We start from the raw sequence: 14,829 nt of genomic DNA, 5'->3' as shown, positions 1-14,829 counted from the left end.
CACTCTGTTTTTTTCTTCTAACATCCGCCCAGACATTTAATCAAATTAGCGTCAAAACAATATAACATCAAATGATGACTCACTTCCTATCAATGTATAGAATTTGAGTAAAAATAATTGAATCATATTTAATAAATCAGAATGATGCATTCCAATGAGACTTGTCAGATTAAATGCAAGATTTGAAAATAACCTTTAAGCAGGTATTAAATTAACTTTGCATTTCTGTATTAAAAATGTTTTTATTGGTTTGATGTGATTTTATAATCTTAAACGTTGGTTTTCCCCTTTTCCCAACTGTAACATGCACACCTACAACAAAAGGCAATTTAGACCATCAAACCAGAATTTTCTTCCACCTCAGTTCTGCTCTACCTTGTGTGGGTCTATCTCTTAAATCCAGTGGTTTCTGCATCAACCTACAACTTTTAGATATGTCTCTTGTGCTACAGGCTTGAATTCAATGGCTAAACTGCCTCAGCAGTATGCAGTCAGCTCTACAGAGCTCTGCTAAAGAGTTAATGTTGGAGCCAGGTGTGCTGAAGCAGAGAGAATGTAGTAAAACTCCGGATCTTGGGGACTGAGAGCACTGCCTTCAATCCAGAGGTGGGCGGTAACTTGATTAGCCTTTCTGGCCATTAAATATGTATTTTTACTAACTATTATGGTGAGCTAATGCTGGTAAAATTTCTGGATACTCTCTCCAATACAAGTAAGTTAAATTAAGAAAGAACAAACACATTGTAACCAAAATGTCTGAAACTCAAAGCTGCAGTTTGTTTTGAAATATGACTTTTCTAAAGTTGTTTTCTGTCTCCTGAGCCTGTTGGGTTATTTCCAGATCAATAAAACAAAGTAAACATTACATGTTGTTGTTGGTACTACATTACCTTGTTCCTACATACTATTAATTGTAAAGTTTAATATTAAAAAAGTGATTTTGAAAGTATATGAAAGTTATGACAACAGTGTTATAACTTGTTTGTTTCTCATCACTCAAAATCAAGAGTTGCTTCCTTTGATAAAAGGGAGAAAGCTTAGTGAACCATCTCTGCCCTGTTCAAGTTAGTGTCTAACTTCAGCCTCTGAAGCTCCTGCTATCAGAACAGATTACTCTTTAACCTCCTTCTACACGTGCACTTGTCTTTTGATACTTTAATATTTATAGCTTATTCTGTGCTCTCACTCAACTCATTCATATTTAATTTGCTTCCAAACATGTTTGGCCCTTTTTGTTGGCTTTATGGTGCTGTTGGAGATTTAAAAAAAAAAAGGTACAAAATGCATCAAAGTAACTAACAAAGATATTCTTGCCCCTCTGACAGTTCGACGCCGTGTGAGCCAAGCATGAAACTGAACTTATCCTCCACAGTCAGCCCACCAGACGTTGCTCTACCACAAAAGAGTAATCATTTACCCAGAAATGCATGAGCAGCGGTGAGGAGAGGCATGTGACCCAGAAATCAGGCAGGTCAGACCCGAGGAGTCAGTCAGCTGACTGCTGGCAGGAGGAGGAGGGTCAAAAGACGAAACAACAGCTCTGCAGGCAGTGAAGCATCAAGGAACTTTTATTGTACGCAGTACAGATAATCAGAAACTCAGCAGTGTAAGAAACACATTGTGAGGGGGGAGGAGATGAAGGGAGAGCCTGTACAAACACAGATCTTTTGATGAGATCATCATCCACCTCTGGTGGATTTCTAGCCTTTTCCACTTTCTCACAGTTTAAAGCAGCAGTATGCAACGTTTATAAATATTGTGTTCTTTTTACATATTTGTTAAAACTATCATCATGTCGTGACAGTTTAACATGAGACGGAAAATCTTTTTTTCTATGGACTTGCTGTCATCTAGAGAAACATACTGTTCTGTCAGGAACAGCTAATCAGAGCCAGGAGGAGGGTCTTAGCACTGTCAATCGTTCTCTCCTTTGCTCTGCCTGTGATGAATGCTAAGACTAGTTAGCATGGCCAGTGATGACAGTGGATAAATGGTAAGTTGTCTCTCCGCCATTAGCAGATTAAGCAGCAAGTAGATAAGATGATCAACAGCGCTCCTCCTGGCTCTGATTGGTTGATTTTGGTTGGAGTGGTGCATTTCTTCAGACAGCAACAGTATCTCAGGGAGGTGGAGGAGATCAGTCTTTTCACAAACGTCTCAAATTACACTGACAATACATAGTAACAGTGAAAAAAACAACATATTTTTGTAAAAGTTACACATTGCAGCTTTAACAGTTAAGCAACATGTTGTCATTCAGCCTCCTACCTAAAGCCCAACAGTACAGTTCAGTCATTACAGACTGAACTGTACATCTTGAATTTAAATCAGAACCAATGCAACCTCATAACAAAAATATATATACTTCATATAAATTTGTCTTTGCCTGAATTCCAAAAAACAAAGCATAAAAACAGATTTCTTTGTCCAGATCCAGTAAAGAGATATGTCAATGGAGTGGTTCCAGCAAGCAGAAAGATGGAGGTCCACAAAGGGTTCCCAAAGGACTTCGGTGCCCCCATGACCCAGGTTGTGTTTGCATGCAGCACCCTGATGCCCCTGCCAAACTGGCGCATCAGAAGAACAACCAACATGTCAAGCACCCAGACAGATTAGGGGAAAGAAAGGAACCATCTTTATCGGACATGAGATGTTCCCACAGCGATGGTGTGAACCACATAGACACACACTGGAGTTCAGCATATTAAAATCTCTTACATAGACATAAAGAACATTTACAGAGTGGAGCTGAGGTCCGGACAGACGGGAAAACAGCCAGCGTGTGCAACGGTGTTCTTCTATCTACAGAGTGTCTGTCTTTGCGTGAATTCAAGCCCTTTCGCTGATCTTGGATTTTGTATGTGGAGACATGAAAACAGGAAACCCAGAAAGGCAACTCTAGACAGGACAGAGCTGTGATTGGCTGCTTCCCAGGAAAACAGATTGTCACAAAGTCAGACGGACAACCACTCCCACGGTCTGTCAGTCCTCTCCAAAATGGTGGCCTTTGACTTTTTCACCGTTCGGTTTCCGTGGCAACGACAGCCCTGGCCTTGCAGTGCAGAGTTCTGGAGCTACAGAGTCCAGTTCTCCCTCCCCTCACTGCCACAGGTTCCTTCGAGCTTCCGGAGGCTTCAGAGAGATTTTCCAGGGGGCAGAGGTCAAGCAAAGGTCATTCCCTCCAGGCAGCTCTGCAGGTTCCAGCTGTTGTTTCTTCAGAGCTGGTATGAGGAGAAACATTGGGAGTGTCTGCATGTACGAGTGTGTTGTGCATCTGGACACGTGCGAGTCGGCTAGTAGCCGTAGCTGTCAGGGAAAGGCAGGGCGGTGGCGCACTGCTCCCCGGCCTCCAGGAGGTAGGTGGTGGCGTCGTCATAGTGGGTGAGGGGCACGGTGTCGTCCTCCAGCCCCTGCAGGCCGTCCATGTCCACCTTCAGGTTGGGCCGCTGGTTGTCGGGAAACGCCATGGAGAACAAAGCCTCGGGATCACACACAAACTTGTAGACATACCGCTCACCCGCCACCTGAGGAGGATCACATGTTGGGTGTGAGCAAAAAGAGATGCCAATTCCTCAGTAGAAATGTGATTCGAGCAGGAAACTAGTGATGCACCCATCCAGTTTTTTCACTTCCGATACTGATATCTGAGGCTTAGTATCAGCTGATCCAATGCAGAAAGACAGTCCAGAATTGACTTAAAACTTTTCTTTTGTTAAACAGAGACATAAATTAATTGAATTAGAAATGTACTTGATAACTCTGTACCAGTACGGTACACTTAAATACACCAATAGTTTTGCAAGCTTGTACTGGGTACAAATATGTAAAAGCAACACAGCTTTAATTTGTTCAGTCAGTGCACCTGGAAGTAGAGCAGCCAATGTAGAATAAATAATAAAGACACTGAAAAACCAACAGGTTGACTATCTACATGATAAAAACAAAGTCATGCAACATAGAATCAACAATTGAAACAATACATTTAGTCAAAGAGCCATCATTAAATTCTTAATCCTTCATGTTTCAAAAGCAAATCCAAACAGGTGGATTAATCTAGATTTAAAGGCACTAAGTGTTTAAGCAGGTGTGCAATATTCTCGGAGTTTGTTCCAGATTTATTGTACACAGAAGCTGAATACTCAGTTCAGTTACTACTGGATGAGTGCATCTCTATAGAAAACTCAAGGATGGGAAGATTGGAAAACTGGAGCAAAGAGAGAAGAAAAAGGAACGTGCCTTTACCTTCTGCATGATGCCCTTCTCGTAGTAGTAGCGCAGCGAGCGGCTCAGCTTGTCGTAGTTCATGGCGGGTCTGTTTTTCTGAATGCCCCAGCGACGAGCCACCTGACACACACCACCGGGACACAAACACACACACACGTAAGAATTGGGCGTTGGCAGGCAGAGGGGCAAACGTGGCGGCAGGAAGCAGGCACCGACCTCCTCAGGCTCGATGAGTTTGAATTCCATGCCACGACCGGTCCAGGCAATGAAGTGTCCGTTGGCCGGGTCGTCCAGCAAGGTGACGAGGAACTGCCAGAGCTGCAGGGAGCCGCGGCGCTGGTAGGGAGGGCCATCGCGGTAAGCAGACGGCTCCTGCTTTATTTTCCCTGCAAGCGGAGGAACGAGCGAAGGACAGGAGATGGAGAAGATGAGGCAGAAGGAAGAAAAAGAAAAAAGGCAAGTGTGAATCAGAAATGTTCTGCATCTCAGTTTGGTGAGACATTCCTACCAGATGGACAACAAAGTGCACTGGCTGGTCATTATGCACAGAGCCGTGTTCATCACTAGCCATCTAGTTACAACTACTTCCAAAGACTAACGCAAAGAAGAACATTATTCTGAGATGGAGGGAAATTAAACATGATTTTTATTATACTAGCAATACTAATTTACCAATTAACAGTCTGTAATCCAATATATATTTGTTGATCATAAATTTTAAATCATAATATTAATATATTTTTCAATTCTTATTGTGATATATATCTGAATGTACAGATGGAGTGTACATTCAGGCTAAAAATAACACATTTAAATGTCACTTGACATGCTTGTTTATCTTATTGGCTGCCAGTCAAATTTATCAAGAAACTTTTCCCCTCAGGGTAGTTTAGTTATTGGGAAATGGGAACATCAAAGGAACCATCCATCAGTCCTGAGGAACTCCTGGCTGATGAAAATCAGAAGGTATCAGACAGCAAAAGCAAGAAAACACATTCTAAAAGTTGGTGATTCTTTACATATTTTGTAGCTTTCTCTGTGGTTTGCCAACGGGGGTCCCTGGTCAGAAGCTAGTGTTGTTAGAGGGACTACTCTAACCCATAAATCTGCTTTGATCTAAACTATCATAGATCAAAGTCTGAAGGTGCCTCCAGTGCAATGGTGAGATGAAAATGATGTGATGTGATTGTGCAGCTTTTTCTATGTATGCTAATGTGTTTGCCCTTGTCTGATCAGAGTGTCTTTCCCAAATGGCTTTTAGCAAACCCAGAACAGGACTTATTTTATGACTTTGAGTATCAGTCTCATTCCTGAGCAGCTTGTTGAAGAACAGAGCAGATCTTTACCTTCTAGTCTTTCAGGAACCACGCATGTATCGTCAAAGTACAGCTGTGGATCTCTGTCATAGGAGTAGCCTGAAATGAACCAAGAGGAAAGGCAGCATGAATCATATGGAGTGTCCATTCAGGCTAAAGAGGCTAGCTGCCTGCTAAGCAGTTTATACAGCAGCTTCCCAGGAGCCGGGGCCAAATGCTGATGTGTGTGTTGGTGTTGATGGCACTCTCTCAGCAGCTCCATGAGCCACCAGGTTGAAGGTCATAGAAGAAATCAATAAATAACACACACTTCTGACACACACAGACAACTGGGCTGTACTCACCATCATGGGGATTCTGGTAGAAACTTCCTGCTCTCCCAAAGGACGACTGGCAGTTAGGCACTTCTGGAAACAAAACGGAGAGGAGACCAGGTTTAGAATCTGGGATTAAAGGCTCAGATGAAGCAGGCTACATTTGTGCAGCATCAACTGCAGATGGAGCACACAGCGGCCCTCACATGTCTTCTGACTGGTGAACTTCAATAGGATTAGCTGCATCCTTTCTGATTTAAGTCTCAATGACAATCATGAGACCTCTCCCTCTTAAGGGTGCATGGATTTTTTTTGACAGGAAGCTTCCCCTCCAGCCTTTAGGATCACTTCCTGTGCACTCATGATCAATTGGAGGTTTTTCTTTTTCTTTCTCGATCGCTGTGCTCATGCTGAGGAGCTTGACGTGCGTTCCCTCCATGCAGAGATACGGCAATGTAGTGACGTGAGTATTTAAAGGCCATAAGAGGATTTGTCATTACATCACAGGGCAGCACAGGCACTCAGCACAAAGCGAATCAGAACAAATCAGTCAGCGTGAGGGAAAAGTTTCTAAGCTTCAGCGAAGAGGAGAGAGGGATAAATGTATCAGGGCCAGAACAACAGCTGGGCTGGTGGGCGTCCGGGTCCAACCATCCCCCGCCAGTCACTCTGGCTGTGTCCATGCCAGCATGCGGCCTCTCTGTCAGGATTGTTTGTTGCGAGAAGGAGAAGAACTGGCACCGTGCGCTCCCTCATGTGCCGTTTCAAAAGAGAAGAGAACTTGGCCTGATGCTAACGATCAACTGAAGGGCGTCCCTCTGAGGACACCAGCCTGGATCTGTTCTAGAAACCTTAAATTAAGGTCTTAAAAAGCCATTATAACATTAAAATAATGTATGTTGGTAACATGTTAATTACAGGTCTTAAATTTTGTCATGACAGGATGATTTAATCTTGTTAGTAGTTTTTATCTCGAAGGACTTTTCTATCTGGCAAAAGTCTTCATTGCATTCTGTTGCTCAAAACCGTTGAGGCTACTGGTGGCTAATAAACTGTTGCTATATAACCATTTGTGTCAATCATGGGTGATGGGCCTGATAAATGACAGCAACAAGTGAAAATCCTTTCCATTGGGGTGAGAACCAATACACAGGAGTCCATACTGTTGACAGCCACAACAGTTTCAATTCTTTTCAACTGTTTAGTGTCTTGTCGTGTGCATGTCTATGTGTATGAGCTCAACATTTCACCTGCTTGAATGTCATCAGTCATTTCCCTGTAGGAGAGCAAATGATTGTGGCTGCATCATTCACGTTACATATGACATGAATGGAGAGGTAGCAGTGTAATGCAGCTACCTCTCCAGCCAAAGAATCTCTGTATTTATAATTCTCTTGGTCTTCAAGGTGGCATTAAAAAGTTTTTATGAAGTCTTAAATTTGACTTGCTGAAATCTGGTTGGGAACGTATTTACTAGTTGCTCTGAGGCTCGTCCTGACCAGCACACCTGACTGTAACGGGACAAACAGCACCTGCGTGTCCAGGCTGCTGCTGCATGTTAAAACCCACAGTCATGTGTTGATTCCAAGACCAAACATAGCCAGGCATATTCCTCACTCAGTCCCCTCACTGCACAAAGACTGCAGTCAGAACACTGATGCTCACCAGAGTCGAAGCAGAAGTCACGAGGCTCCTGTTTAATGGCCATGGGATGGAATGCAGCCTGACGGGGGGGCACAATGGCTGGCACGCCCTGCTCGCTGTACCGAGGGTCGATGAGCTCCTGTTTGAAGCCCTGGGGAGGCACCGCCACCAAAGGCTCTGACATCTGCCGGTGGTAAGGGGGGCGGCCGTCACGCTGCAGGCTGGTGCTGCTGGGGGGCGTGGCCAGGAATTGGGGACAGCTTTGGCTCTCAGACAGGGGGAAAGGTATACATGGCTCTGACATCTGTCTCTGGAACCTAAACACAGAGGACATCTGTGTTGAAGGATGGCTCACAATGACATTGAATGAGACAGTGAGGACACAGTGGGGTAGAGCGTGGGGGGGAGGCTCACCTGTGCTCAGGTGTGAAGCTGTTAGCATCCTGGCTGAGGGGCACACAGGGCACAGCAAACGGGGGGCTGTGCCCCAGGACGGCTTGCTGGTTGGGGGGTTGCTGTAGTGCACGCTGCGCTGGGGTCTGATTGGCTGTGTGGCAATGAGGAGGCGGGGTCTGCGTTAGAGCCGTGCTGGTGGGGAGGCAGGGAGAGACAGGTGTGGAGGGTGGGGTCAATGGCTTGAATCCGGGGGTTGGCTTTACGTCACCAGCACTGTGGATGAAAAGGTGAAGAAAAATGAGCTGACTGGACAACATTCAGGGTGCTCTCCAGATGGAGTCGGTCATACCTGTAGCTGTAAAGGCACTTCTCTCCATAGGGCATGGGACTGCTGTCCTGGTGGCAGGGGGACAGGTCCTTGGTGGGGGTCAGCTCTCGTTTGATCTTGGTCGGCGGAGGCCCATGAAACATCACTGCACCGGAGACAATGGAGAGCATCAGATAAGCTCCATCCATCAACATATACTATCTGCAGCGCGTTGGGGACTGACGGCTAAATAGACGCATGGCCAGCGTCTGGATTCCCTAACTGACAGAGACACTTGGGGAGGTCTTTATCATCTGCTCCAATCACAGCTGACACTGCGCAGTAGCATGACAGGAGCTGCGCTCAACATGCAATGACCATCAGAACTCCCATCTGATTCCCATTAGGGCTGGCCAATAGCAGCACTCATGAATCAGAGCAGCTGTAATCTAATGGCATTGAATGATTTGCTCCTCGTTGTGCTGTAACCATTAGACACCGGCTGCATCGCTCTGTGGATCGGCTGCAGTTTCCGGGGCGCCACATAATAGCCACAGAGAAACTGGATCCTGGAGCAGCAGGGCTGCAGGAGCTGAATGAATTATCCAGCGGCCTGATGGACCTGAGTGGAGCCAACATGAGCATGTGAGCTCCTGTGTGTGCGCCTCATGTCGAGGTGGAAGCTACCAGGAGATTAGGCATGGTGGACAAACAAACTTCACTCCAAAGAAACTTCACTCCATATCAGCCAAGAGACGGGGGGCTAGGCTTGGTATTGATAGATGGCAAATACTAATCCTGTGTCAGGATGCATTATGGGATACAGTCTGTAAAGTTACACAATAAAAATGAATAGCAATAGTTTGGTTCATTTAGCCTATTAGAGAAAAAAAATGTAGGTGTTCAGTTTTCAAAGTAACAGACAAAGTAAATGTATGGTACTAATTCATTTAGAAATGACAGAGTTTCAAACTATATGTTCATTTCAAAAACTACATATTTAATTTCCAAACTAGACATGAAAATTTCCTACCTAAACATTCAGCTGCTAGTCTAAATATTTAAGAACAATCAAATAACTTTACTCCAAATGGCAATATTTAGCTTGCTAACTCAATACTTAGTTTTCATGCTAAATATTTAGGTCTGAACTACAGATTTATTTTAGCTGAAATAACTAGATAAGTTAACAAACTAAACAATATTTAGTTTGTTCACTGAATATTTAGTTTAAAATGAAATGTCTAGTCTAGAAAATGTATATTTAATTTAAGCTAAATATTTAGTTTATAAAGTAAATATTTAGTTTGGAACTTTATTTGTAATTTTTATAAACGTATGAATAACATGGTGAAAATATGACTTTTGAAAAAATGAACACCCACATTGTTGCTATATGATTAAATAAACCAAACTATCATTCTTCATTTTGTACTGTGCAACTTTACAAACAGCACCCCATAATGCAGTTCTCCAATGAAGCAAGCTTGAGTATAACGCCGTGGCAACCGTAGGAGTCAGCAGACTGCATAAAGAGTGAATCTACCTGTACAAACAGCCTGAAAGAGCAGCTGTACAGAAACACAAGCAGGACTGTGAACCTGGAGGTTAGTTTAACCAGAACAACCACACCTTGTCATCACCACCCACGCCTCAGAGCGACAGAGGAGGGCCAGTGAAGCTCCACTGGTTCTGGCTCAAACGTGTCAACAAGCTGCTCAAAGCAGGTTTTAGAAGAGGGAGGGGCAACTGGAGTCCGGGGGACGAGGAGGACTGCTCCAAAGCAGCTCCAACCGCTGGAATCTAGCAGCAGCTGAAGGATCTGAGTGTGAAATTTTGTGAAATCAGATTAAGACCTTGGCTCATGTGATGCCCCAAGCCACTCGGCTGATTAAACTCAAAATGGAGGAAGCGGAGGAGAGAAGGTGGGAGACGAGCGCGAGGAAGTCTAAATATCCAGAGCTGGAAGCCGAGCATGCAGACGGGTCAGACGCAGGTACTTACAGCTCTCCGACTGGAAGTCTGGGACAAACTGCTCATCGTCGGGAACCTGGGCTATGGAGATACAGGAAGACGGCACAAATGTCAATACACCACACACACACCGGAGTGGAGACACACTCGTGACTAATTTGTGTAAAAAAGTGAAGCAAGAAAGAGACAAAGACAGTCTGAGTCAGCCCTTTATCCTCTCAAGGACTTTGCTCTTCTTGTTCCGCTTGCCAGCTCGAAAAATAAAAACGGACATTCTAACCCAGTTAAAGTTTAATGTTCCAATTGCTGCCTGAACTTTTTAAACCACGGCCCAGAGGAGTGAGCTTACCTTCTGCGATCCAGATCTCCTGCAGCTGACTGAGATCTTGAAAGAGTTCTGAAATTCAAAGGGAGAAAGACATTAACTGCAAGTCATTTGACGTAAAAACAAAAAGAAAGAAATGATACCAGAGCTCTCACCTTCTGTGTCCTGGGCGAGTTCTGTGTCCACAAACTTCCTCTTCCTGTCGTTGAGTGGCCGGGTGTTGGGCAAGTCGTCTGCTGCAGAATTCTGAAAGAGATGAACAGAAACCATGATGACCAGCAGCAGCAAACATCACCTCCATCAGCTAATGGAGTGGGGTCGATGTGAGATGCTGGCAGCGAGGCGAGTCCACTTACACTGGGTGGGACCATGAATGGGACCTGTTGGTCGTAGAATCTGTCCATGCTATCTGTGGGATGGCAGTTCCAATGAGGGAGGGAGGCGGAGGCAGCCACGTGTGGATTCGCTGAAGCTGGAAAAAACAGAACAGAACAAAGAAAGGTGAAACAAATCTCTGGGTACCAAAACTCCTCTGCGCTCTGGTTGACCTTGACGTACGACCTCAGCCCACGCAGAATGACGCCTCATTACATGGAGTTGCGTTCTGTTGTGATGCTACAACAAATCCACCCTCTTTCTTCAGCTCTGTGTTTAACCAGTAAACAGAAGAACACATGCAAGGTTCTTATATAAGCAGCAGCTCCTTTCCACTGTAATCAGCTTCCAGGATCTTTAGTGAAATGCTTCCCGATCAGCAGAATGTGGGCAGGGCGCTACATCACAAAGCTGCAGAACAAAAAAAGTAATGGAGAAGTCAGGTCAGGGGGCTGATTAACTCCTGGAAAAAGCTTGAGGAAGGCATGGGGTGATGATGCCAGTGTTACACCTGGCAGAACCAGAAGCCCTGGCCGGCTGCCTTAAACACACAACTCTGCAAGCTTTGCTGGGTTGTAGCGCTGCCCCATCTTCACCCAGCGCAGCGATATGACTCACTTCTCTATTTCCTGGTAATGGATAATGAATAGAGAATGGCCGCTGGGCAACAATTACAACCGCCAAGCAAAACATTAGAACCCCACACTACGCACAGAACAAAACTTCAGTAGTAGCCAAATATTGCTTTACTAATTTGACTCCTGGGTCATATGGGGAAAAAAAAGAGAGCATCATATAGAAAATCAAAATCTGAAGCATAGCTGGACCAGAAGATGTTCCATAGACATAAAACAGAATTATTGTTACTATATTTTATAAGTTAATTATACAAATATAATACTAGTATTAGAATGAATGTGTTGATCTGATTCAGGATATGATTAAAGGGCAATTTCACAGTTTTAAGGAATTTAGTCCAGTTTTGATATTCAGAAACTACTTCCACTCTATTCAGTCCAGGAATGATTGAGTTTATCAAGCCTGCAGCATTTTATCAATTAATCAATTAATTGCATGACAAATTAAAATTAGTTCAAAACTGATTGCTATTTTTTCAAGGGCAGTTTTGTTTGCAAAGACATTATAATCCATTTTATTTCCAGTTTCTGTTTTGTGTGTTTCTTTTGTTAATAGTTTTTGGTTGTTGAGTTTTATTTTGGATATTTAAAACACTTCCACTGTGGAGTGTTCTTCACAAAATGAAACTTGACAGGTAAAACTTGCATTATCATACTATCCACAAAATATGACTTGAAAATGGTCTAAAAAAACCCCAATGTAAATCGATTACTTCGATAACTATTGGGTCAATTTATCATTCAGCAAAGTTAGTTATTGTGACAATCATCGATTTTACACTGATTGCAGAATCTCTTTTTAATAAGGTTTCTGATCTGTAAAACCTAAAAGTCAAAATGTCAAGACTTTTTGGCATTTAGTCCACCTTAGATGGACTCCTGCTAGAAAAAAGACAGACGTCAGATGAGTCTATCAACATACTGACCAACAGTTTATGCTATGGTGTAAATGGTCAAGTTTAATATATTGCAGATATATTAAACAAATAGTTTCTGTTCATTCATTGAGCTTTTGTTGGGTTTTTAACTTGTTTGGTCTTTAAAAGTAAGAAATCATTTCTGCCATGTAATTATGACATGAAATTTAATACGAAATATTAAATTTCATACACAATCCTGACAAAACACTTTACAGTCTGCTACAACATCTCTATTTAATGGAACAAAAGTTTAGCAGATTTGCCAGGCTAATTGACCCAATATGGAGAGGTGTTTATTGAAAAGGTATCTTTGCAGATGAGCTGGAACCTCCTTTGCCATAACCCTAATCTTTAGCTCCTTCCATACATTCTCAGTTAGATTCAAGTCGGTGCTGAGCGACTCAAAGGATTATTATCACGTTATCAAGAAGCATGTTGGTTAGATTAAAGCATTACTCATCTCTGTTTGGGGTCTGAATTACACTGAGATTATCTGAGGAATCCTTCCACCGCTCGACTAAACACAAACAGGACCTCGTGTAAGATGATCAAAAAACGGCTTTTCACAAATCAAACTGTATTCTGCGGTGAATCTATGACCAGTCAAAGTACCGTTAATGTCAAACTAGAGCCGATCAGGAGCAGTGATCAAAAACAATGAAATGTAGTCCTTTTTTCAAATTAATCCGACACTAACCTCAGCAGCACAATTAGTCATTAGCAACCGCTTTACACGGAACCAGAGGAAGATCAGAAGTGCGCCACAGCTTCACGCGACAGAACAGAACTAATATTCAGACCCAACAAAAAGTCACCGCTTCTGTAAAACTTCTGTTTAAGCCGACGGTGGCGGTCCGAAGTTCACTCTGCTCACAACCCAATACACACACACACACACCACACACACACACACCCCACACACACACCCACACACACACACACATACTACCACCTACTGTCCTCCGCCCTTCCCCCCACCCAACCCTCTCTTGTTTTCTTCAATGAAGTGAAACTCGATCCGTGTGGAATCACTGGGGGACTGGGGGGCATCCATTCATAAATAAATAAATAAATAAATAAATAAATAAATAAATAAATAATCACAACCATCCGCCCAACCGCACAGATAAACCAAAGCAAACACACGAACAAAATCATTGGTAAAATATAAAATATAAGATCAGAGTGAAAACACATCACGTTACGATAAACTGTACTTTTAGAAGTCGATAACAAAGTACAAGTAAATCAAATCAAAGCGTCGCTTCTGTCCGCTGTCTAAAAATTACGTAGCTAAAAAAAAGGTTCATAAACACGTTTCTCGCAAATTCAACAGTGCAGCCTACCTTTTCCTGTATGTTAAATGTCCTGTATGTCGAAATAAATGCAATAGAAAATTCCAAATAAAAGTACAACGTGTCGAGAGCCGCGAACCCGTCTACGCACTTGCTTTACTGAAGCTTCTCCTCCGACTCACAAAACTTGACTGAGCTTTTTCTGTAATGGCCCGGCGCTTTTCCCTTGCGCTCTGGAGGCACGCAAAGGTACACGCTGATTGGTGGGTAAAGTCTGCCTGTCAAACACGCAGCCAATAGAGTCTGCCAGGTTTATGACTTATTCATGAGATGCAGTTTAACCAATCACAAGACAGCAGTGTCCTATTTTTATGAATGGCTGGATTTCATTCACATTTTTTTTCAATCATCGCTGCCAGACGTGTTTGTTAAAGGACCAGCAGCAGTGGAAACGTACTGGGAGTCAAATCTACAAAACAACCCCAGCGTCATCCTGGGTTTCTGTCCTGACAAACGGCAAATTGGATCCTAATTGTTCTAACTCGAAATTGTCGCTGTATTGCGCATGCAAATTTATATTTGACTATTTTGTAGTTTTCTCTTTCAGAAGTAACATCTACACAAATGCTATAAATTACATGAATTAAAATCTGAAAAACTATCTGAGCAATTTGTTTTATTCAGTTTTCAAAGTTCATGGAGTTGATGGTATGTTTTTCCTATAAACGTTATTTTTACCCAGCACTGCTGGTTTAATTAAGAAGCCTTTTTGCATTGTACGCACAATTGCTTGTGGAACCCTAAAACAGCACTTTAGGTATTGATTTGGGCTTTAAATGTGCTGATCAGGTCAGTAATTCTTGTAGGAGTGTCCAGTCAGACACACACATATATATATATATATATATATATATATATATATATATATATATATATATATATATATATATATATATATATATATATATATATATATATATATATTATATATATATATATATTATATATATATATATATAAAAATGTTATGAACTTGCTATTAAAGGGAAAACGTAGAGGGCATAGGCGAGTGACCATCCTGATCATATTAGGAACCCCTCA

At 42.7% G+C, this 14,829-nt stretch overlaps 1 protein-coding gene across 3 annotated transcripts; it reads right to left on the bottom strand.

Annotated features, from left to right (window-relative positions):
• Window positions 1-1,545: 1,545 nt before the first annotated feature.
• On the bottom strand, window positions 1,546-13,945 carry etv5a (ETS variant transcription factor 5a). Of its 3 annotated transcripts, none has more exons than XM_055059918.1 (13): window positions 13,780-13,945; window positions 10,857-10,972; window positions 10,656-10,746; window positions 10,525-10,572; window positions 10,206-10,256; window positions 8,244-8,367; window positions 7,913-8,167; window positions 7,520-7,815; window positions 5,885-5,947; window positions 5,571-5,639; window positions 4,441-4,610; window positions 4,237-4,344; window positions 1,546-3,524 (listed from the first exon to the last, which is right to left on the bottom strand). In XM_055059918.1, exons 2-13 carry the CDS (start codon window positions 10,902-10,904, stop codon window positions 3,294-3,296), a joined length of 1,554 nt encoding a protein of 517 aa, XP_054915893.1. In that variant the 5' UTR covers window positions 10,905-10,972; window positions 13,780-13,945; the 3' UTR covers window positions 1,546-3,293. The 3 variants fall into 3 exon arrangements, with proteins under 3 accessions (XP_054915893.1, XP_054915896.1, XP_054915895.1); XM_055059921.1 differs by having other exon boundaries at window positions 4,243-4,344; window positions 13,780-13,941; XM_055059920.1 differs by lacking the exon at window positions 13,780-13,945 and adding an exon at window positions 13,131-13,313.
• Window positions 13,946-14,829: the final 884 nt, after the last annotated feature.

The sequence above is a fragment of the Poeciliopsis prolifica genome, unplaced genomic scaffold, assembly GCF_027474105.1.
Source record: "Poeciliopsis prolifica strain line A6 unplaced genomic scaffold, Auburn_PproV2 SCAFFOLD056, whole genome shotgun sequence".
NCBI classification, from domain to species: domain Eukaryota; kingdom Metazoa; phylum Chordata; class Actinopteri; order Cyprinodontiformes; family Poeciliidae; genus Poeciliopsis; species Poeciliopsis prolifica.
The sequence above is the reverse complement of the archived record's forward strand: the minus strand, read 5'-3'. Positions and strand labels throughout refer to the sequence as shown.